This window comes from Carcharhinus amblyrhynchos, unplaced genomic scaffold (genome assembly GCF_965287045.1).
Source record: "Carcharhinus amblyrhynchos unplaced genomic scaffold, sCarAmb.v2.hapA scaffold_38, whole genome shotgun sequence".
NCBI lineage: Eukaryota > Metazoa > Chordata > Chondrichthyes > Carcharhiniformes > Carcharhinidae > Carcharhinus > Carcharhinus amblyrhynchos.
In genome coordinates this window covers 615,844-639,973 of record NW_027649779.1, presented here as the reverse complement: position 1 = coordinate 639,973, position 24,130 = coordinate 615,844, and the positions used below count along the sequence as shown (strand labels likewise).

Sequence of the window (24,130 nt, the reverse complement as noted above, 5' to 3'; positions counted from 1 at the left end):
TCATGAAGAATGTGAGGAGGGTCTTTATTTAGGCAGCGAGAGTGACCTGGAAGTTAAAAAAAAGCCCAGAATGAGAAAAGAAATGGAAAGGGGGGGGGGAAGAAAGTGTTTTACTCACAAATGTTGGAGACATAAGGAAGTTTGATTCTGCCTGAAGCTCAGTCTTCATTCAGAGACAGAGCAGCAGCAGCTTTGCTGGGCAGGAATGAGCAGCTCCACAAGCTCAATGTCCACGTCCGCATTCAGACAATGGGGAGCTCTGATTGGCTGGAGGACCAGAGTCCTTCCGGTCCTCCAGCTCTTCTCATTGGTCAATACCTCAGCGCGACGGCCGAGGAAGGGGGGGACACGCCCCGCACATGCGCAGTTTCCCCTCTCCATTGGACATGCGCAGTCCGGACCGGGGGGGCAGGGGGAGATCACCGAGCGGCTTCTCGCTCTGGCCGGAGCCGCCAGCCGCTTGTCTGGAAACCTTGGCTCGAGGAGGGGCAGGGGTGGGGGCGGGGCCCCAGGGTCTGCGCGCTTGCGCACTGACATTCTATGACGTCATCACAGAAGAGACTGATTCTTATTGGGTGATTCAGACAGGCTCCATTGTCGACGTCACAATGCGGAAGTTGGATTGATTCAGATTTCAGGTTCAGACTCCCTCCTCTGGGCAACATCTGGGAGGAAATCAGTGTCTCCCCCTTTCCATTTCTATTCTCATTCTGGGGGAAATTGGGGACCTGCAGCAACTGAAGGGTAAGGGAGTGAATCCAGGGAGGGTGCAAACTCTGGAAAGGTTGGCCCAGGTTTCTCTCTCTCTTAAAGACATTGGCATCCTTTGTAGTGTTCCACAGGGACTAGAAATGTCTGTTCTGAATTTCCATCTTGTTCTGACAGTGATGACTTTTGTAAATTCTTTTTACAGGATATTAGGAGACGATTTGCCGATAGAAATCTCAAGACCGAACAGTCACTCAATTCATGGGAACTGAATGTCATCAGTTTTGAATCTGGAACCAGAAACGTTTATCTTTTTGACTTGGGTGAACAATTTGGTGTGAACAGTAAAGCATAGAGGCACGTGGAACCAAAGTGACAGTGTTCCAGTGCACATTTTGTGAAAACTGCAGGAGAGACAGTAAGACACTCAGATCATGGAAAAGCCATGGCAATGTGGCGACTGTGAAAAGTCATTCCGTTCCCCATCGGTGCTGGAAATTCATCGACGCATTCACACTGGGGAGAGGCCATTCACCTGCTCCGATTGTGGGAAAGGGTTCACTCGGTTATCGATCTTGCTGACACACCAGTGAGTTCACACAGGGGAGAGGCCATTCACCTGCTCTGATTGTGGGAAGGGATTCACTCAGTCATCACACTTGCTGATACACCAGCGAGTTCACAGTGGAGAGAAGCCATTCACTTGCCCCATGTGTGAGAAGGGATTCAGCGATTCATCCACCCTGCAGACACACCAGAGAGTTCACACTGGGGAGAGGCCATTCATCTGCTCCATGTGTGGTAAGGGATTTGCTCAGTCATCCAACCTGTATTCACACCAGCGAGTTCACACCGGCGAAAGACCATTCCCCTGCTCTGTGTGTGGGAAGGGATTCAGTAACTCTGCCAACCTGCTGAGACACCAGCAACTTCACACTGGGGAGGCTTCCTTCACCTGCTTTGAGTGTGGTAAAGGATTCAGTGATTCATCCAATCTGTTTTCACACCAGCGAACTCACACTGGGGAGAGGCCATTCACCTGCTTTCTGTGCGGGAAGGGATTTAGTCAGGCATCCAGCCTGCAGACACACCAGCGAGTTCACACCGGGGAGAGACCATTCACCTGCTCTGTGTGCAGCAAGGGATTCAGTGATTCGTCCAACCTGATTTCACACCAGCGAGTTCACACTGGGGAGAGGCCATTTAACTGCTTTCTGTGTCAGAAGGGATTCAGTCGATTCTCCAACCTGCTGACACACCAGCGACTTCACACTGGGGAGAGGCCGTTCACCTGCACTGAATGTGGAAAGGGATTCACACGGTCATCCCACCTGCTGAGACACCAGCGAGTTCACAAGTGATTACAAGCATTGGATTTTGCTGTTAATCACACCCAGGACTGAACCACGTTCATTCTGACAGTGGGTGAAGTGGGAGGGTCGGAGGGTTTCTTTCTGCTGGACTGGCAGGTCTCAGGACTTTGTTTCCAGTGGGCTGTTGCTCTTTGAGCCTGGGAGAGCACATCTCCACTGAAATGATCCACAAAAACTGGTGAAGGATGTTTATTTTAGCCTCGATTATAAACAGTGTTTTCCCTACCACTACAGGTAGATCTAAAATAAATACATTTCTCTCTGTTCCATTGAGTCTACAAGCACAGGGCCAGGCCAGTCGGCTCAATCAGTCTGTGTCAGTATTTATGACCCTCCACCCACCCCTCTTCATCTCTCCCCATCAGCATATCCTTCTATTCCTTTATCCCTCATGTACGTATCCAGCTTCCCCTTCAGTGTATTCATGCTGTTCACCTCAACCGCTCGCTGTGGTAGTGAGTTCCACATTCTCACCACTCGCTGGGCCAAGAGGTTTCTCACTGAACTCCCTATTAGATAATTAAATCTCTGAAAATGTACTCTGCATTTATAACAAAAAGGATGAATTGTCCACGTGGGTAGAGATAAATGTCTGTCCTGATAGATATTGGAGAGATTTGGTTGAAAGGTGACCGAGGCTGGGATCTAAATATTGAAGGGTAATTGACATAACGGAATAGCAGGAAAGTGACGGGATCTCTCCCATTAATTAACAACGGCGTTAGTTCAGTACAGAGGGACCATCTTAGCCTGAAAGATCAGGATCAGGTTTGGGTCGAGATAAGAAATAGAAAAGATATGAGGTCTCTTGTGGGAGTAATTAATGGCCCCTTACCTAAGTTACACAACTGATTTATTTATATATAGTATATTTATTTATTAGTGTCACAAACTAGCTTACATTAACTCTGCAATGAAGTTACTGTGAAAATTCCCTAGTCACCACAGCCCAGCGCCTGTTTGGGGACACTGAGGGAAAATTTAGCATGGCCAGGGTGCCCCACCAGCACGTCTTTCGGACTATGGGAGGAAACCGCAGCACCCAGAGGAAATCTGTGCAGACGCGGGGAGAACGTGCAGACACAGACAGTGACCCAAGCCGGGAATGGACCATGGGTCCCTGGTGCCATGAGGCAGCAGTGCTAACTACTGTGTCACCGTGCCGCTCTAAGATACTATATTACGCTGCACATAAACGAAATAAATACCTGATCAAAAAGGACTCAGAAAAAGTACAAACTTATAAATCTCAACCCCTTTTCACAAATACAGATCAAATACTTCATCATTTTCTCATTATTTTGTTCTGATTATTCAAATAGTATCTCTATTAAACTCAGAGATAATATTTTATTCCATGACTTCATATAAACTAACATTTGAAGCTTATACATTGTTTTAGAACTGTATTTACACAAATCTTCACCCGAAGCATTCCAAAGACTCGTCCACAAACTGAAACATACGCAGACTTCAAAGTTGTACAAACATAACATTTTTAAGAACATAAGAAATAGGAGCAGGAGTAGGTCATCTAGCCCTTCGAGCCTGCCCCGCCATTCAGTAAGATCATGGCTGATCTGTCGTGGCTCAGTTCCACTTTCCTGCTTTCTCCCCATAACCCTTAATTCCCTTGTCTGTCAAAAACCTATCTACCCGCGTCTTAAATATATTTAGCGAGGTAGCCTCCACCACTTCAATGGGCAGAGAATTCCAGAGATTCACCACCCTTTGAATGAAGAAGTTCCTCCTCAACTCTGATCTAAACTGCGCCCCCCCCTTATCTTGAGGCTGTGCCCTCTAGTCCTGCTATCCCCTCTAAGCGGGAAGAATGTCTCTACCTCTACCCTATCCATCCCCTTCATTATCTCATGCATCTCTATAAGATCCCTCCTCATCCTTCTAAACTCCAACGAGTGCAGACCCAGTCTATTTTTTAAACTTGTTTTTTTTCTATTTAATTCATAATCATTATCCTTTAAAGTCAATAGTTTATTTGCAAATTTTCAAGCTTTTTTTGCTTCTTCCAAAATCTTTGCAGTATTCAGTTCAACTGACTCCCTTAACTTCAAAACCTGGACATTTTATAAATAATTTATTGCTAATCATTTGGCTTTTTTTCCTGTAACTTATAGATCGGATTAATAGAGTTTATTTATTAGTGTCACAAAGTAGACTTGTATTAACACTGCAATGAAGTTAATGAAAATCCCCCCAGTCAGCACACTCCGGCATCTGTTTGGGTTACACCGAGGGAGAATTTAGCATGACCAATGCGCCCTCACCAGCACATCTTTCGGACAGTGGGAGGAAACCCACGCAGACACAGGGAGAATGTGCAGACTCTACACAGTGTAGGAATTGAACCTGGGTCCCTGGCACTGTGAGGCAGCAGTGCTCACCACAGTGACACCATGTCGCCCAAATATTCATGCTCCATAATGTTGCCCCAAACCGCTGGAGAATCATCTCAAGCGAACAATACGAAGTATACAATGACTGTGGATCCAATAAAAGTTTAATTTCACTCAGAATTTCAAAGAACACAGCACGGGAAACAGGCCCTTCGGCCCAACAAGCCCGCGCCGCCATTTTAACATTGTGAGTTCCCTCCTCTACCCATGACCCTTGTCTACGCCTGTTGGGGAAGATTGAGGGAAGACTAATTTAGGGACAATTTGTTACACCAATCAGCCTAAGAGCACACCTTTGGGGTGTGGGAGGAAACTGGAGCACCCGGAGAAAACCCACGCAATCACAGGGAGAATGCGCAAACTCCCACAGACACCGGCCCAAATCCATGTATCTGCACAGCAAACAGTGATAGTCACTGAGCTGCCGTATTGCCCGTCAGTTTAAGCGTACACTAACGACATGAAGCACTAGGCAACTCTCGAAGCAACATCCAAGAGCAGCCCTCGTACGACCCACCGCGTGTATGCCCCTTATTGGACAACAAGGCGGACAGAATCACCTGTGAATGTTAAAAAAAGACATCAATCAACATACACAACTTATACAGACATTTACGGAAGATCCCCAGAACATAGAACACTACAGCACAAACAGGCCCTTCAGCCCACAAGTTGCGCCAATCACATCTATACCTACCAAGCCATAGAACTATCTGTAACTCCCAATCCCATTAGATCCCATATACTCATCCAGAAGTCTTTTAAAAGACCCCAGCGAGTTCGCCTCTACCACCACCGACGGCAGCCGATTCCATTCACTCACCACCCTCTGAGTGAAAAACTTACCCCTAACATCTCCTCTGTACTTGCTTCCCAGCACCTTAAACCTGCGTCCTCTCATAGCGACCATTTCAGCCCTGGGAAATAGCCTCTGAGAATCCACCCTATCTATTCCTCTCAACATTTTATAAACCCCCATCAGGTCGTCTCTCATCCTTCGTCTCTCCAGGGAGAAGAGACCGAGCTCCCTCAACCTGTCTTCATAAGGCATGCCTCCCAATCCAGGCAACATCCTTGTAAACCTCCTCTGCATCCTCTCAATAGCCTCCACATCCCTCCTGTAGTGAGGCGACCAGAACTGCGCACAGTACTCCAAGTGGGGTCTGACAAGGGTCTTATAAAGTTGCAGCATTACCTCCCGACTCCTAAACTCAATCCCTCGATTAATGAAGGCAAACGTAAGACAGGTGAGCCATAAAATATGTTGGACGGTCCACAGGAATCTATTGATTCCCAGAAATGTCCTGAGGCTCTTGATCCTTATTTAGAACAATGGGCAATAAATGCTGTACCAGCCAGTGGCACCCACATTCCAGGAATAAATAAATGTTGACATTGTCTGTGGGGAGAGAATAGAACCAACGTTCGGAGTCTAGATTACCCTTCATCAGAGGGGTCTGAACCCGCTTCTGTTTTTATAAATGTTGACATTGTTTATTAACCAAGGGATTCACCAAATAACAAACTTTGTTCCAGTCAGAGTCGGTCGCAATTCATTTTTGACAATATTTTTATTTTCTCGAATTCAGTATTAACAATTTCAATGAGCTCTTGAAGATCCCACAAATCAGACTTGTAAACTACACACAAGTGAATGCAGTAAGAGATTAAAACAAGTGATTATGATTTAATTTTGATATTTTAAAGGTATTAACTGTATTGTTAAAGTGTGCGCTTTAGCCAGGAGCAAGTTGCCCCAAGGCCTGATGGATTTCCAGAGAGAACCACATTCTTAGGAAACAGTGAAACCTCGGAATGTTCTTCTCATCGGGAATTGCGAGCAGTAAGGTTCTCAGGGCTGTTTACGGACAGAGTTATTCTCTATCTAGATAAGACACGAGAACGTACATTAGTCTGATGGGAGCAGTGACGTGGAAGAAAACGGTGGAGAAATGAACTTTGACCTGAACATCTGAGGTTGCTAAGCAGTGGAGGAAGTGGAGTCACTGATACAGGGGGAAGGAAACATCCAGGTTCAATGAATAACCATCGTGTCAGAGGGAATAATGCAATTGTCTAAAGTACGTGACATGTTATTATGATTTAAGTATATTGAAGATTGATTCAAAGCTAATGATAGGTGGGAGAATTTGATAAGAAAAATGTATAATTGATTTATCCTAAACTGTATTGGTCGAAGTTTATTGGAGATGTCAGTCTGCTTTCCCTCTGGAGAGGCCTCGGACTCTTCGATAATCTCTTCCTGTGCTGAGCTGGTGAAATAAAACGTACGTCTTTAAATTGGGAAAATGGCTTTCGTGAGTCTTTGTATTCGCTGAAGTTTCGGCGATGCCTGGCCACCTCGTAAACCCCACTAACGGAGGGTTGGAGGGTTTCTTTCTGTTGGACTGGCCTGTTATGTGACTTTGCTTCCAGTGGGCTGATGCTCTTTGAGCCTGGGAGAGCACATTCCCACTGAAATGATTCACAAAAGCTGATGAAGGACATTTATCCTGGATAGTAAACAGTGTTTCTCCTACCTCTGCAGCTAGATCTAAACTAAATGCAGAAAGAATTGGAAAATTGCAGCAGGTTTGACTGTGGAGGGAGAAACAGAATTAGTATTTTGCTATTATTCAAAATGAAGAGAGAGACCGATATAATAATTGGCTGGAGGCCCATTTCCCACTGAGTTCTCCAGCACCTTCCTGTCTCTCTATTACTGCGACGCCCAGGGCAGTTTTCCAACTGGGGCACAGGCCTCATTATTCTCGGCTAAATTCAGCCCTCAGCTCCATTGCCTGGCTGTCATTGAGACAAGCAACAGAGAGACAGAAAGGTGCCCCAGGCTCAGACGGGAAGTCAAAACTCGGGGCTTTAGATGAATTATTAGGATCTCTGAAATGATTTACAAGGATGAAGCCTGGATTGGGAGGCATGCCTTATGAAGTTAGGTTGAGGGAGCTGGGTCTCTTTTCCCTGGAGAGACGAAGGTTGAGAGGCGACCTGATAGAGGTTTATAAAATGTTGAGAGGAATAGATAGGGTGGATTCTCAGAGGCTATTTCCCCGGGTTGAAATGGCCGCTACGAGAGGACACAGATTTAAGGTGCGGGGAGGAAAGTACAGAAGTGATGTTAGGGGTAAGTTTTTCACTCAGAGGGTGGTGAGTGAGTGGAATCGGCTGCCGTCAGTGGTGGTGGAGGCGAACTCGCTGGGGTCTTTTAAAAGACTTCTGGATGAGTATATGGGGTTTTATGGGATTGGGGGTTATAGATAGGTGTTGATGTGATCGGCGCAACTCGTGGGCCGAAGGGCCTGTTTGTGCTGTAGTGTTCTATGTTCTATGTTCTATGATCAATAATTTAAAGAAATGAATTTAAACCCATTGAGTAAATAATCACAAGACAAAACTTCAAGTTTTATGAATTTTACTCTGACAAAACTGGAAGCAACAATGAATAAACACTTCTTGTAGAAACACAAGCTGTAAAATTAAACTTTGCCCTTTTACTCTTAACGCACTCAAATATCCCACTCAATGGTTCTGTTTTACTCTGGAATGTTGATGTTAATTCTCCAGGAATGATTCTGGCAAGGTGACTCCCCAAGAGTGTATTTCCACTGTTTTCCTTCTCCAGTCTGGCAAACTTTAGTCCTAGAACTGAATTTCACAGTGATGGTTTTAACACAAGCAAGGTGAATCTTCCAGTCTTGTTTCACAATTGTGACCAACATTTGACATTGGAGCAGAAGTTGGCCCTTTGAGTCCGCTCCCACCATTTACTGAGATCATGGCTGATCTGTTTGTGTTGCATTCCACACTGTCATTCTCCAGCTGATACTTTACATTCCCTTATCCAACAAAAATTGGTATAAAGACAAAATTCTGCTGCTGCTTAGGGTGAGAGGGGTGAGGTATAATTCGGATATTAGAGGGAGGTTTTTCACACAGAGGGTTGTGGGAGTATGGAATACTCTGCCAAGCAAGGTGGTGGACTCAAGCACACTGGATTTGTTTAAGAGTTACTTAGACAAGCACATGAGCGGGATGGAGATGGAGGGATATAGGAGACTGTTTTAAATAAGGTTCAGGGGCCTTGGGACATCCCTGGGAATCAACTAATTCCTATGGACCTTCCAATATATTTTCCGGCTCACTTGTTTTACTTTTGAGCTTCTGGGGATTCCCTTGAATGTTTGTATAAGGATGTGCATGGTATTGATGTTTTTCTCTTTTAATCCACAGGTGTTGTCCAACAAGGGGCATACACGCAGTGGGTTGTACGAGGGCTGCTCTTGGTTGTTTCGAGAGTAGCCTAGTACTTCACGTCATTAGTGTGTACTTAAACTGGACCAGATGCTGGGCAACACGACAGCTCAGTGACTATCACTGTTTGCTGTGCAGATACATGGATTTGGGCCAGTGTCTGTGGGAGTTTGCACATTCTCCCTGTACTTGCGTGGGTTTACGTGATTCGGTCCGCCTTGTTGTCCACCAAGGGGCATACACACGGTGGGTCGTGCGTGGGCTGCTCTTGGATGTTGCTTTGAGAGTCGCCTAGTGCTTCACGTCGTTAGTGTACGCTTAAACTGGACCAACTGACGGGCAACATGACAGCTCAGTGACTATCACTGATTGCTGTCCAGATACATGGATTTGGGCCGGTGTCTGTGGGAGTTTGCACATTCTCCCCGTGCTTGCGTGGGTTTTCTCCGGGTGCTCCAGTTTCCTCCCACACCCCAAAGATGTGCTCTTAGGCTGATTGGTGTAACAAATCCCTAAATTAGTCTTCCCTCAATCTGGTTTCCAATCTGGAGTGCCATAAGCGCAGACAAGGGTCATGGGTGGAAGAGGGGACTCACAATGTAGAAATGGGCGGCGTGGGCTCGATGGACCGAATGGCCTGTTTCCCAGGCTGTGTTGTTCTTTGTTCTTTGCTGGAATCTGAAACTGAAACAGAAAATGCTGGATAATCTCAGCAAGTCTGACAGCATCTATAGAGCGGGAATAGAGACAGCATTTTGAATCAGGGTGATTCTTTGTCAGAGGTGAATACACGGAAAAATTGGACAAAATTTATCCTGAGAGGGTTAAGAATTTGGAAACAATCTACTAAACCTCCTCTGAACCACTTTCAATGCATTTGTATCATTTCTTAACAAAACTGCAGCCAGTATTCGAGATGCAGCCTCAGCAATGCCCTGTAGAACCAAAGCTGAACATCTATGTTCAATTTCTCTCGTAATAAAGGATAGCATTACATTTGGACAGGGAGCAGAAAGAAACCCTCTGACCCTCCCCATTGACTAACTGTGAGAATGAACAAAATGCCGTCCTGGATGTAACTGAGAGCAGAAACAATAACAGCCGAATCCAAACCCCTGTGATCTTGTCGGTGCCTCAGCAGCTGTGATGAAATTCTGAACCCTTTTTATACACTGAGCAGGTTTCTCCCCAGTGTAACCTCACTGATGTCTCAGCAGGTGGGATAACTGAGTGAATTCCTTCCCACACTGAGAGCAGGTAAACAGCCTCTCCCCATGTGAACTCGCTGGTGTCTCCGCAGGTTGGATAACTGACTGAAACCCTTCCCACACTGAGAGCAGGTAAATGGCTTCTCCCCTGTGTGAACTCGCTGGTGTGTCCGCAGGTGGAATTGTCGAGTGAATCCCTTCCCACACTGAGAGCAGGTGAATGGCCTCTCCCCAGTGTGAATGCGCTGATGTGTTTGCAGGTCAGATAACTGGTTGAATCCCTTCTCACACTGAGAGCAGGTGAATGGCCTCTCCCCAGTGTGGATTCGCTGGTGTTTCTGGAAGGCGGATGACACAGCAAATCCCTTTCCACACTCAGAGCAGATGAATGGCCTCTCCCCAGTGTGAACTCGCTGGTGTATCTGCAGGTCGGATAACCGAGTGAATCTCTTCTCACACTGAGAGCAGGTGAATGGTCTCTCCCCAGTGTGAACGCGCTGATGTGTCCGCAGATTGGATAACTGGTTGAATCCCTTCCCACACTGAGAGCAGGTGAATGGCCTCTCCCCAGTGTGAACGCGCTGGTGTCTCTGCAGGCTGGATGACCAAGTGAATCCCTTCCCACACTGAGAGCAGGTGAATGGTTTCTCCCCAGTGTGAACTCGCTGGTGTGTCCGCAGGTGGGAAAAACGAATGAATCCCTCCCCACACTGAGAGCAGATGAACGGCCTCTCCCCAGTGTGGCTGCGCCGATGAGCATCCAGCAGAGATGGGAATCTGTATCTCTTCCCACAGTCCGCACATTTCCATGGTTTCTCCATGGTGCAGGTGTCCCTGCCTCTCTCTTGGGTGGACAATCAGTTGAAGCCTCGTCCACACACAGAACACGTGTACAGTCTCTCCCTGCTGTGAATGGTGTGATATTTATTCAGGCTGTGTAACTGGTTAAAGCTCTTCAGTCAGTGCACTGGAACACTCTCACTTGAATGTGGCAGTGTGTTGTTGCTTTTCCAGTCACACTGACTTTTGAAATCTTTTCAAATCGACAAACCGGGCAACAATTTCTCCTTCCAGATTCAATGGCCGATGATATTCAGGTCCCACAGAATATGCTTCTGCCAGAACTAGACGTGATGTTTGTGATTTTAGCCTGTGATTCCTCTTTCAATATCCTGTAAAACAAATTGATACAAGTCATCAGTGTCAGTACAAGATAGAAATTCAGAACAGACAATTCCAGTTTCTATGGAACATTCTTTCCTCTCTCATTCCCTAAAAGCTGTAAATCTCCATCCCACACACTCTCCCTCCATTCTCACTCTGCTGTATCTGATATTCACCCTCCCAATTCTCCTGAAGATGCTGATTGAGGCTGAGTGACAGATCCATGCTCACTGCTTCCTGTCCTGGACACACAGAGAGCTGGAAATCTCCATGCAGGCTGCAGACAGATATGACTGGATCAAAAATGTGTGGAATATACAGACTGGATTCACTCCCTTACCCTTCAGTTGCTGCAGGTCCCCAATTTCCCCCAGAATGAGAAATGGAAAGGGGGAGACATTGATTTCCTCCCAGATGTTGCCCAGAGGAGGAAGTTTCACTCTGAAGCTCATTGACCAACTTCCGCATTGTGAGGTCACAATGGAACCCTGCCTGAATCAGCCAATAGGAATCACTCTGCTCCGCGGTGACGTCTCCGGGTTCCAGTGCGCAGGCCCGGGCGCGCGGAGCCCCGCCCCCACCCATTGTTCCCGTCTCCGACCCGGGACCCCCGCCCCTGCCCGCAGATCCCCTCCCCCTCCCGGGCGCCCCGCCCCCACTCATTGCTCCCCTCCGGGTGCCCCGCCCCCACCTGTTGTTCCCCTCCCCCTCCCGGGTGCCCCGCCCCCACCCGTTGTTCCCCTCCTCCTCCCGGGTGCCCCGCCCCCACCCATTGTTCCCCTCCCCCTCCCGGGAGCCCCGCCCCCACCCATTGTTCCCCTCCCCCTCCTCGAGCCAAGGTTTCCAGACAAGCGGCTGGCGGCTCCGCCCAGAGCGCGAAGCCTCTCTGTTCTCTCCCCCTTCCGCCCCCCCGCCCCTTCCGGCCAGGGACTGCGCATGTCCAAGGAAGATGCGCATGTGTAGGGGAAACCCCACCCGCTGACAGACATGCTGAGGTTTTCACCAATGGGAAGAGTGGGAGGACCGGAAGGACACTGGTCCGCCAGCCAATCAGAGCCTCCCCATTGTCTGAATGCGGAAATGGTAATGAACTTGTTTTCCTGCTCATTCCTGCCCAGGAAAGGTGCTGCTGTTCTCTCTGAATGAGCTTCAGACTGACTCAAACTTCATCCTGTCTACAACATCTGTGAGTAAAACACTTTCTTTTCTCCCCCCTTTCCAATTCTGTTCTCATTCTGGGGGAAATTGGGGACCTGCAGCAACTGAAGGGAAAGGAAGTGAATCCAGGGAGGGAGCAGATTCTGGAAATGTTGGCCCAGGTCTCTCTCTCCCTGAAAGACATTGATATCCTTTACTCCCTCAGCCTGACACATTTATTCATCTGGCTAAAAGATCCCTTTCCTCATATTCACAATTAAAGGACTGGTTTTCCCCAGGAAATGGCTGAAATTTAAAAGAACAATAAATGAATATAGGACAGAGATATGCCTAGTGTTGTTATATTGTAGATTTGGTATATTATTTATGGTTCTGTCACAAAGTGCATTTATTATTATTTCTCATTTTGTAATGTAGCACTGAAGCTATGTTACATATTTTCACTCATCAAATCATTACAGCACAGAAAGAGTCCATTCAGTATCTTGAATCCATGCCAACTCTTTGTAGACAATCCAGTCAGTTGCATTCCCTTTCTATATTCCCTTTCCCCTGCAAGTTTATGTCCTTCATGTGTCCATCTAATTTATGAAATATATTAAAGGGGACAGTAAACTAATATAGAACAGAGATGTGTCTGATTTTTTAAAAAATTCATCTTTGTTGTAGGCTGGGCCAGCATTTATTGCCCATCCCTAATTGCCCTCGAACTGAATGGGTCGCCAGGCCATTTCAGAGGATGCTTGAGAGTCAAGTACATTGCTGTGGCTCTGGTGTCACATACAGGCCAGACTGGGTAAGGACAGTAGATTCCCTTCTCTAAAGTACATTAATGAACCAGATGGTCGCCTCACTATAAGAAGGATGTGGAAGCATTGGAGAGAGTGCAGAGGAGATTTACCAGGAAGCTGCCTGGTTTGGAGGGTAGGCCTTATGAGGAAAGGTTGAGGGAGCTGGGGCTTTACTCTTCGGAGTGGAGGAGGATGAGAGGTGACTTAATCGAGGTTTATAAGATGATGAGAGGGATTGATAGAGTGGATGTGCAGAGACGATTTCCTTGGGTGGATGTAGCTGTTACAAGGGGGCATAACTATAACGTTGATGGTGGGAGATATAGGAGGGATGTCCGAGGTAGGTTCTTTACTCAGAGAGTAGTTGGGGTGTGGAATAGACTGCCTGCTGTGATAGTGGAGTCGGAGGCTTTAGGAACTTTCAAGCGGTTATTGGATAGGCACATGGAGCACACCAGAATGATACGGAGTGGGATAGCTTGATCTTGGGATTGGACATAGCTCTGCACAACATTGAGGGCCAAAAGGACTGTACTGTTCTATGTTCTATGCGTTTTTCTGGCCAACCAACAATGGTTTCATAGTCATCAGTAGGTTCTTCATTCTAGATTTTGTTTTTAAATTCAGATTCCACCATCTGCCATAGCAGGATTCGAACGTGGGTCCCCCAGAACATTAGCTGAGTTTCTGGATTAATCGTCCAGCGATAATACCAGTAGGCCATCAACTGCCCTGTTGTTATATGATACAGATTAGATATATTATTACAGCTCTGTAACAAAATACACTCATTACATCTGGTTGTGAAATTTTGGACTGTAGCTATATTACATATTTCCAGAAATCTCTTCCCTCAGAGAATTGTTAGTATCTAGATTTCTCTTCCATGGGGACCAATGGAGGGATTGAATATATTCAAGGATGAGTTAGAATAACAAGGTAGTCAATAAATTTTGGGAACAGACTGGAAAATGGAGAGAAAGCTGAGATGAGGAAGGATTTCTTCACTCAAGGATGTGCTGATGTTTAGGATTCTCTACCCCAGAGGACTATCGAGCTTCTGTCGTCAAGAATGTTCGAGAGAGGGATCGATAGGTTTCTAGATATTGAAGATATCGATGGATATGGGGGACAGTGTGGGGAAAGTAATGCAGAGGTAGATCAACCAATAATCCCAATGAATGTTTGAGCAGACTCGATGGGCTGAATGCTGACTGCAGCTCCTGTTTGTTATGATTTGTGTGTCCAGGACAGGAAGCAGTGAGCGTGGATCTGTCCATCAGCACCTTCAGGAGAATTGGGAGGGTGAATATTAGATCAGCAGAGTGAGAATGGAGGGAGAATGTGTGGGATGGAGATTTACAGCTTTTGGGGAATGAAAGTGGAAAGAACGTTCATCAGGATCATAGAATTGCTACATCTTATCAACCGTCCCTGAGCTTTCACAGTGAATCCCACTTCTGAGGACCCCCTTATCCCTGACTTGTCTGTACTGCTGTCAGTCTCACAAAGCAGCTCCCTGTGTGCTGATACGGGAGGCCATGCGAGGCGAGTTTAATGTTCCATGATTGTGTCTTTAATGAATGCTCCATAGAAATGAGAAATGTAGATTTGAATTTTGATTGTATTCTGAATTGCGATTTTGTTTTTTGCTAAATCGACTTACAGGATATCAGACAAGGAGAAATCAGACAGAAATCACCAACGTCACAGCTAAATCTGACAGAGTGACTCGATTTCCTGGGACCTGAATATCATCGGCCTTTGAGTCTAGCAGGAGAAATACTTGTTTGGCCTCAAAAGATTGTAAACATCACTGACTAGAAATGCACTGAGACACACACAAACCCGAGAGAGAGTGTTCCAGTGCACTGAGTGTGGAAAGAGCTTTAACCAGTTACACAGCCTGAAAATACATCGCAGCGTTCACAGCGGGGAGAGAGTGTACCCGTGTTCTGTGTGAGATTTAACTGATTGTTTAACCTGGAGAGTCACACCCGCACCATGGAGAAACCGTGGGAATGTGGGGAGTGTGGGAAGAGATACAAAATCCCATCTGAGCTGGAAATTCATCAACGCAGTCACAGCGGGGAGAGGCCATTCACCTGCTCTGTGTGTGGGAAGGGATTCACTCAGTTACCCGGACTGCAGAAACACAATCTCACTCACACCCAGGAGAGACCCTTTAAATGCTCTGACTGTGGGAAGGGTTTCAAAAGCTCTCGGTATCTGATGTCTCACCGGCGCGTTCACACTGAGGACAGACCCTTCAGCTGCTCTCACTGCGCAAAGAGGTTTAGAACATTGTACAACCTGCAGAGACACCAGCGAGTTCACACCGGGGAGAGGCCGTTCACCTGCTCGGTGTGTGGGAAGGGATTCACTCATCCATCCCACCTGCTCAGACACAATTTCACTCACACCAACGAGAGACCCTTTCGATGTTCTGACTGTGGGAGTGGTTTCAAAAGCTCTGGAGAGCTGGTGTCCCACCAGCGCACTCACACTGAGGAGAGACCGTTCGGCTGCTCTCACTGTGCCAAGAGATTCAGAACATCGTCCAACCTGCAGACACACCAGCGAGTTCACACCGGGGAGAGACCCTTCACCTGCTCTGTGTGTGAGAGGGGATTCACTCAGTTGTCCAGCTTGCTGAAACACAATCTCTCTCACACCCAGGAGAGACCCTGTAAATGCTCTGGCTGTGGGGGAAGCTTCGAACATTCTGGAGAGCTGGTGTCCCACCAGTGTATTCAGACTGAGGAGAGACCATTCGGCTGCCCTCACTGCACAAAGAGGTTTAAAACGTCATCCAACCTGCAGACACACCAGCGAGTTCACACCAGGGAAAGGCCGTTCACCTGCTCGGTGTGTGGGAAGGGATTCACTCATTCATCAAACCTGCGCACACACAGTCTCACTCACACCAACGAGAGACCCTTTAAATGCTCTGACTGTGGGAGTGGATTCAAAAGCTCTCAGGAGCTGATGATCCACCAGCGTGTTCACACTGAGGAGAGACCGTTCCGCTGCTCTCACTGCTCAAAGAGATTTAAAACATCATCCAACCTGCGGGTTCACCAGCGCACTCACACTGAGGACAGACCATTCACCTGCTGTGTGTGTGGGAAGGGATTCACTCACTCATCCAGCTTGCTGAGACACAGAGCCACTCACTCCGAGGAGAGCCCCTTTAAATGCTCTGCCTGAGAGGCCGGTTTCAGAAGCTCTGAGGAGCTGATGATCCCCGAGCACATTCATAAGAACATAAGAAATAGGAGCAGGAGTAGGCCATCCAGCCCTTCGAGCCTGCCCCGCCATTCAATAAGATCATGGCTGATCTGTCGTGGCTCAGTTCCACATTCCCGCCCTCTCCCCATAACCCTTAATCCCCTCTCTTATCAAAAACCCATCAACCCATGTCTTAAAAATATTTAGCGAGGCAGCCTCCACCACTTCAACGGGCAGAGAATTCCAGAGATTCACCACCCTTTGAGTGAAGAAGTTCCTCCTCAACTCCGTTCTAAACCGCCCCCCCCCCCGCTATCTTGAGGCTGTGCCCCCTAGTCCTACTATCCTTTTTGAGCGGGAAGAGTCTCTCCACCTCTATCCTATCCATCCCATTCATCATCTTATATGTCTCAATGAGATCTCCCCTCATTCTTCTAAACTCTAACGAGTACAAGCCTAGTTTATTCAGCCTCTCCTCATAGCTCAACCCCCTCAACTCTGGTATCAGCCTAGTAAACCTCCTCTGCACTCCCTCCAAGGCCAAAATATCCTTGCGTAAGTACGGCGACCAAAACTGCACACGGTACTCCAGCTGCAGCCTCACCAATGCCCTATACTGCTGCAGCAAGACCTCCCTACTTTTATATTCAATCCCCCTCGCTATGAAGGCCAGCATCCCATTCGCCTTCCTGACCACCTGCTGCACCTGCAGGCTGGGTTTTTGCGACTCATGCACAAGGACCCCCAGGTCCCTCTGCACCGTCGCCTGCTGCAGTAGAGGCCATTCAGCTGCTCTCTCTGTTCAAGGAGGTTTAGAATATCATCAACACTGCTGAAACACCAGTGAGTTCACACCGGGGAGAAACCATTCACCTGCTCGGTGTGTGTGAAAGGATTTACCCGGTTATCCAGCCTGCCCAGACACACCACCATCACACCCAGGAGAGACCCTTTAAATCTGGGCCTGGCTTCCAAACCTCTCGGGAACTAATGTCCCACCAGTGAGTTCACACCGGGCAGAGGCTGGTCACCTGCTCTGACTGGGAAGGGATTCACTCAGTCAGCAAACTCGGTGAAAGTGAGTTCACAAGTGATTACAGTTCTGGGATTATTCTTGTCAATCTTTCTTGCCCCTTCTCCAGTGCCTCTATTTCCTTTTTCTAGATGGAGATCACTAATAGGATGTAGAACAGCACAGGAACAGACCCTTCAGCCCATGATGTTGTGTCGAACATGATGCCAAATTAAACTATTCCTTTCTGCCTGCCCTTGATCCGTATTCCTCTATTCCTCGCATATTCATGAGCTTATTTAAAACCATCTTAAATGCCCCTATCGTATCTGCCTCCACCACCATCCCTGGCAGAGTGTTCCACACACCTACCTCTCTCTGTGTAAAAAACATTTACCTCTCACAGGAACTTTCCCCGTCTCACCTTAAGTTCGTGCTCCCTAGTATTAAACATATCAACTCTGGGGGAAAAGATTCTATGTCCCTCATTTTATAGACCGCTATCAGGTCTCCCCTCACCCTCCACCACTATCGAGAAAACAACCCTCGTTTGTCAGTCGCTCCCACTCTCCAATCCGGGCAGCATCCTGGGAAACCTCTTCTGCACCCTCATCAAAGCCTCTGCATCCTTTCTGGAATGTGGCGACCAGAATTGAACGCAATATTCTAAGTGCGGCCCAAACAAAGTTTTATAAATCTGCAACATGGCACGCTGACTCTCGTACTTAATAAAGTATGGAACTGATCCACTTCAGAGCATGATGTGGAGATGCCGGCGTTGGACTGGGGTAAACACAGTAAAAAGTCTGACAACGCCAGGTTTAAGTCCGACCGATTTATTTGATAGTAAACTCACAAGCTTTCGGGTTTGTCCGGTTTCCTCCCACAAAGATGTGTGGGTTAGGTTGATTGGCTATGCTAAGAAATTGCCCCTTAGTATCCAGGGGTGTGTAGGTTAGAGGGATTAGTGGGTATAATATGTAGAGATATGGGGGTAGGGCCTGGATGGGATTGTGTTCGATGCAGACTTGATGGGCTGAAGGGCCTCTTTCTGCACTGTACGGTTCTATGATTCTATGTTTATCTTGACAGTTGGAGTGTTTCTTTCTGCTGGACTGGCCAGTCTCCCAATTTGGCTTCCAGTGGGCTGCTGTTCTTCCTTGGGGATCACTGACGTTGGGCAGTCTAACCCTGGTTCAAAACGAGTTGAATCTGACCTCCCCTGCTTTCCAGTCCTAACCTACTCCAATAGGAGCTCTTAATAGGGCCCGACACTGTGGGGAAAGCTGTGAATGTTTCGAGTCTGCGCAAAGGAGATGTGCTGGAGGCAGATTCAGTCACCGTTCTCAATAGAGAATTGGATCTTTTTTTTGAAGAGGAAAAATTGACCAGATGCGGGGGAAATGGGCACTGTGTGAATTTTCATTGCAGAGGGCTAGCACAGACAAAACGGGCCAAATGGCCTCCCTCTGTCTAACCATTCTGGATTACCAGCTCGCTGATTCTGAACAGCACAACATGACAGTTGGTATCTCTCGTGTCCCTGAGTCAGGAGGTCGGTGGTGGGGGGGGAGTTGAATTTCCAAACCATTCCCGGTACTAAGGGAGAGCCGGACAGGCAGAGCGACCATGTCTCGAGTGAGAGACTAACCCGAGAGCCCTGTTTCCACCTCAGGTAGACATAAAAGATCCAACAGCAACAGCTGGAAGAGGACAGGTGTGACCCCGGGATGTCCCGGGGCCTGATATTTATCCCACAATTAACGAGTGAGACCGGGTGATCTGGTCATCATCACGTTACCTTCTGTGGGAACTTGCTGTGCGCAAATTGGCTGCAATCTTCAGCAAGCGTTGACTGCGGTATCCCAAAAGGCGGAAGGCACTATATAAATGCAAGCTTCCTTATGAATCAACAGGCTCCTATCCTTATGGACAGATCGCCCAGAGGACCAGGGGTCAGCTCGAGCCAGCTGAGTGCGGGAGGACAGGAACTTCCAGTGTGAACCGAGGCTGCTTCCCTTCATTGTGGGACCTGACCATTTAAAGAGGATACCTTGACTTGCTGGGCTGTGAATCCAGCCCCCTTCTCCCTCTGTAGTAGAACGAAGAACAACACAGCCTGGGAAACAGGCCCTTCGGCCCAACGAGCCCGTGCCGCCATTTTAACATTGTGAGTTCCCTCCTCTCCCTACGACCTTTGTCCACGCCTATTGGACTCCACAATAAAGGAATTATAACCAGATTGAGGGGAGGCTAATTTAGGGACAATTTGTTACACCAATCAGCCTAAGAGCACGTTTTTGGGGTGTGGGAGGAAACCGGAGCACCCGGAGAAAACCCACGCAAGCACGGGGAGAATGCGCAAACTCCCACAGACACCGGCCCAAATCCATGTGTCTGCACAGCAAACAGTGATAGTCACTGAGCTGTTCTGTTGCCCGTCAGTTTAAGTGTACACTAACGATGTGAAGCACTCGGCAACTCTCGAAGCAACATCCAAGAGCAGCCCTCGTACGACCCACCGCGTGTATGCCCCTTGTTGGACAACAAGGTGGACCAAATCGCCTGTGGATTAAAAGAAAAGACGTCAATAAACATGCACAACTTCGACAGACATTTATGGAATCTCATGGAATAATGATGACCTAGAAGTAGCATCAGGACTGTACCTCTGCCACTGAGGACAGGCAGAGATAATATTTCCCCCTATGATTCTGCTGTAAATAATTTATCTCACAGACTAACGGATAGATTTCACCAAACCTTGCTAAACTGACCGAGTATGGCCGTTGGAAGAAATGATCCATTTTTGGTTAAGATCGGGATCTGGGAATTTTATACAGGATCCATTCACAACGGGGCAAATTCACTTTCTCTTTTAGACTGTTATGGTTTGTTTTATTTTGATTGTTTTAGAATTCTATCTCGGCTCCTGGGGTGGAATTTGTCACAGCTGTCAAACGTGAGCTGAGTTTTCACAGCAGGTTGTTGGATCAGGATTTGCCTAAAATCTCCTGGTGAGACAGTTCTCTTAATGAATAAATGTACTACCTTTAGCTTTGTTGTCACAAAGCATCCCTGTCTGTAACAATGTGTCTCAAAAGCTCGTGGATGAGTTTGAACAGAACATGGTTCATGAAATAACTCCTCAGAGACCAGTGTCTCTTCAACAGATTTCCTTTATTTACAAACTCAGTTCCACTCGTAACATTGCTTCAGTTACAAGATCAGAATCGAGTGTCAGTAACCTTGATATATGATATATACAATATATGTGGTGCACCCTGATTAGGTAGGTGATCATTCCCTCAGTCAGGGAGCTCATACTCCAAGAGGACAATCTCGTGTGCCTCATTGAATTATAGACTCCCGACAGTACAGAAGGAGGTCATTCGGCCCATTGAGCCCGCACCGACAACAATCCCACCTTATTCCTGCAACCCCACATATTTACCCTGCTAATCCCCCCCAAACTAGCTAGTTATCCGAACAGAGATTGTAGAGTGGATTCAGAACTCTCTTCTCCCCAGCTCTGATCGAACATGCTAGGATTCTCATCAATTTGTACTGGTGCACAATAGAAAGCAATCTTTCCAAATCTATTGAAGGTTTCTGCTCTGCCCAAGACCAAAGAAACATTGGGGAATGTTGCTCAATCCATCACGCAACCCAGCCTCCCCTCCATTGACTCTGTCTACACTCACCGCTGCCTCAGAAGAGCAACAAGCACAATTAAAGACTCTACGCACCCCGGACATCCTCTCTTATTGCAGCACAGTTAGGAAAGTCAGTATAAGATAATCTGTTGTTGGCAATTTGATGATCTGGTGTCTAAAACCAGAAGATTCAATATTTAGAATCAACAAGATGAATAAAGTTAGAAGGTTATTTATTAGTCACAAGTAAGACTTACATTAAACACTGCAATGAAGGCCCTGTGAAATTCCCCTAGTCCAGTGCCTGTTTGGGTCAATGCATTTAACCAGCACGTCTTTCAGAATGTGGGAGGAAACTGGAGCACCCGGAGGAAACCCACAGAAGCACATCAATACTGCAGCTGGATATTCACAGGAAAAAAGTTGTTATCGGACGCTTCAAGTGGACCGAACAGAGAGAGATCCAAGTGTAAGAAATACTCCAATCTTTAATAAATATGTTTCAAACGCTGACAGATTTTAAGTCAGCTTCTATCACATCGAAGTCAATGGGAGATTGTTAAAGGTTCCAGATAGATATGTAACTTGATGTTACCATTACCATACATTGATAGATTCAGGAATGTCGCACAAACATTTTAATTCTTCGTTCTATTTTCAGGCTGTAAAGTTAAACCAGGAATTTCACTCTCAGTCAGGAACAGATCCCAGTTTTACACCAATCTCTGATCTGACAGCACATTTCCAGCATTCACCATCGCTTTTCCTGACTAAACGCAGTTGTATAGGAGTTTCTATTCCTTGTCTAGGAGCTGTGAACCATGGAAGGGAGTGGCTGCGGTACATTCCTTACACACCTCAGGCTAGCAGAGATGCTCTGGAAGGTAAGGGCCCAAGAGAATGGCGGAAGGTCCGAAAACTGAAATGATCTAGACAGTTAGAAAGGAGAAAAGAAAAAAAACCCTCACACATGGAGCAGTCGGTAACAGGAGAAGAATTAATCTCTTAACCTGAAGAAATGAAGGACACGACTGTGTGTCTGAAACAATATTAGTTCATTTGACACTTATCAGATAAACTGCAACATGTTCTGGAGATTATTAACCTCAGCCTGAAAAAACTCCAGTTCTCGAGGTGAACATTGTTTCAGATTTGGATGTGATTAAACTGGAATTAAAAGCCTAATGATGACCATGAAACCATTGTCAATTGTTGTTAAAACCCATCTGGTTCACTAATGTCCTTTAGGGAAGGAAATCTGTAGTCCTTAGTTGGTCTGGCCTACATGTGACTCCAGAGACACAGCAATGTGGCTGACTCTTAGACGGCCTCTGAAATGGAGGGCAACTAGGGATGGGTGATAAATGCTCGGTCCAGACAGTTACCCTCACGCCCAGTAACATGAATTTTTAAAAGTAACAGCAGAATCCAAATCCTTCCATCATTTGTGAACTTTTTGGTGTCTCAAAAGGTGGGAGGAGTGGATGAATGTCTTCCCACAGTCAGAGCAAAGGAATGGCCTCTCCCCAGTGTGAACTCGCTGGTGTGTCAGAAGATTGGCTGAATGAATGAATCCTTTTCCACACGTGGAGCAGGTGAACGACCTCTCCCCAGTGTGAACTCGCTGGTGTTTCTGGAGGCTGGACGACAGAGTGAATCCCTTCCCGCACACTGTGCATCTGAAAGGCCTCTCCCCATTGTGAACTCGCTGGTGTGTCAGCAGGTCAGTCGTGGTTCTGTAAGTCTTCTCACACCCGGAGCATTTGAAAAGTCGTTTATCCGTGTGAACCAGTTGGTGTTTACTGAGGTGGGACGATCGTGAGAATCCCTTTCCACACACGGCGCAGGTGAATGGCCTCTCTCCAGTGTGAACTCGCTGGTGTATCAACAATTCACTCGTGGTTTTATAACTCTTCTCACACTCAGTACATTTGAAAGGTCTGTTATCAGTGTGAACCAGTCGGTGTGTAGTGAGGTAGGATAATCGTGTGAATCCCTTCCCGCACAGAGAGCAGGTGAATGGCCTCTCCCCAGTGTGACTGCGTTCATGTTCGATGAGGTTCTGTGATCGTATGAACGCCTTCCCACAGTGCGAGCAGCTGAACTGTCTCTGGGTGTGAACACCCTGTTGTGTGATCTGGTCCTTGGAGCTTTTAGAGTTATTATCACAGTCTGAGTGGTCAAACAGCCTCGCATCAAGATGAACTTGCTGGTGTGACAGCAGGTGGGATGACTGAATGAATCCCTTCCCACACACGGTGCAGGTGAACGGTCTCTCCCCAGTGTGACTGCGCCGATGGTTTTTAAGCTGGGATGGAAAACTGAATTCCTTCCCACAGTCTTCACATTTCCACAGTTTCTCCATGGTGTCCTTATGCCTCTCCAGGTTGGATGATCAGTTGAAGCCTTATTCAAACACAGAACACAGGTCCAGTTTCTCCTCGTTGTGAATGCTGTGATGCTTTTTTCAGGCTGTGTAACTGGTTAAAGCTCTTTCCACAGTCAGTTCACTGGAACACTCTCACTCGAGTGTGTGTGTGTGTCTCGATGCTTTTCCATTCACGCTGATGTTTAAAATCTTTTCCCGGAGATAGAAGAGAGAAATATTTCTCCTTCCACGTTTAAAAATCTATATCAGGTGCTGATGAGCGGAATAATTTTGTTAGATCGTTCTGAAATGTATTGTTTGAGTTTCCCATTTGAAAAAACTTCCTCTTCTAAGACACTGTAGACAGAAGTTTGTATAGTGATGGAAATTCAGAACAGATAATTCGAGTTTAAATCATAGAATCCCGACAGTGCAGCAGGAGGACATTCGATCTATCAAGCCTGCACCAACAACAATCCTATCCAGGCCCTATGCCCATCACCCCATCCTAATATTAACCTTGATGTGGAGGTGCCGGTATTGGACTGGAGTCGGCACAGTGAGAAGTCTCACAGCACCAGGTTAAAGTCCAACAGGTTTATTGGGTAGCATGAGTATTCGGAGCATTGCTCCTTCATCAGGTGAATGCCTGATATTAACCTAACCTGCACATCTTTAGACACTAAAAGGCAATTATAATTAACTGTTACAGGGAGTACAACCTCTCACACTGATGTGTGCATGGCCCTGAAGGCTGCAAACATCAGCTGCAGCTTGG

At 46.9% G+C, this 24,130-nt stretch overlaps 2 protein-coding genes across 2 annotated transcripts; one reads left to right on the top strand and one right to left on the bottom strand.

The window, feature by feature from the left end:
- Positions 1-1,142: 1,142 nt before the first annotated feature.
- LOC145362467 (uncharacterized) lies at positions 1,143-16,387 on the top strand. The gene is given in 2 exon segments (XM_080218480.1): positions 1,143-2,065; positions 15,173-16,387. Coding segments are annotated over 2 exon segments (2,046 nt in total). The 3' UTR covers positions 16,296-16,387.
- On the bottom strand, positions 9,964-24,056 carry LOC145362468 (uncharacterized). Its single transcript, XM_080218481.1, is given in 3 exon segments — positions 9,964-10,037; positions 10,040-10,794; positions 22,430-24,056. Coding segments are annotated over 3 exon segments (1,749 nt in total). The 5' UTR covers positions 23,350-24,056.
- Between the last annotated feature and the right edge of the window lie 74 nt (positions 24,057-24,130).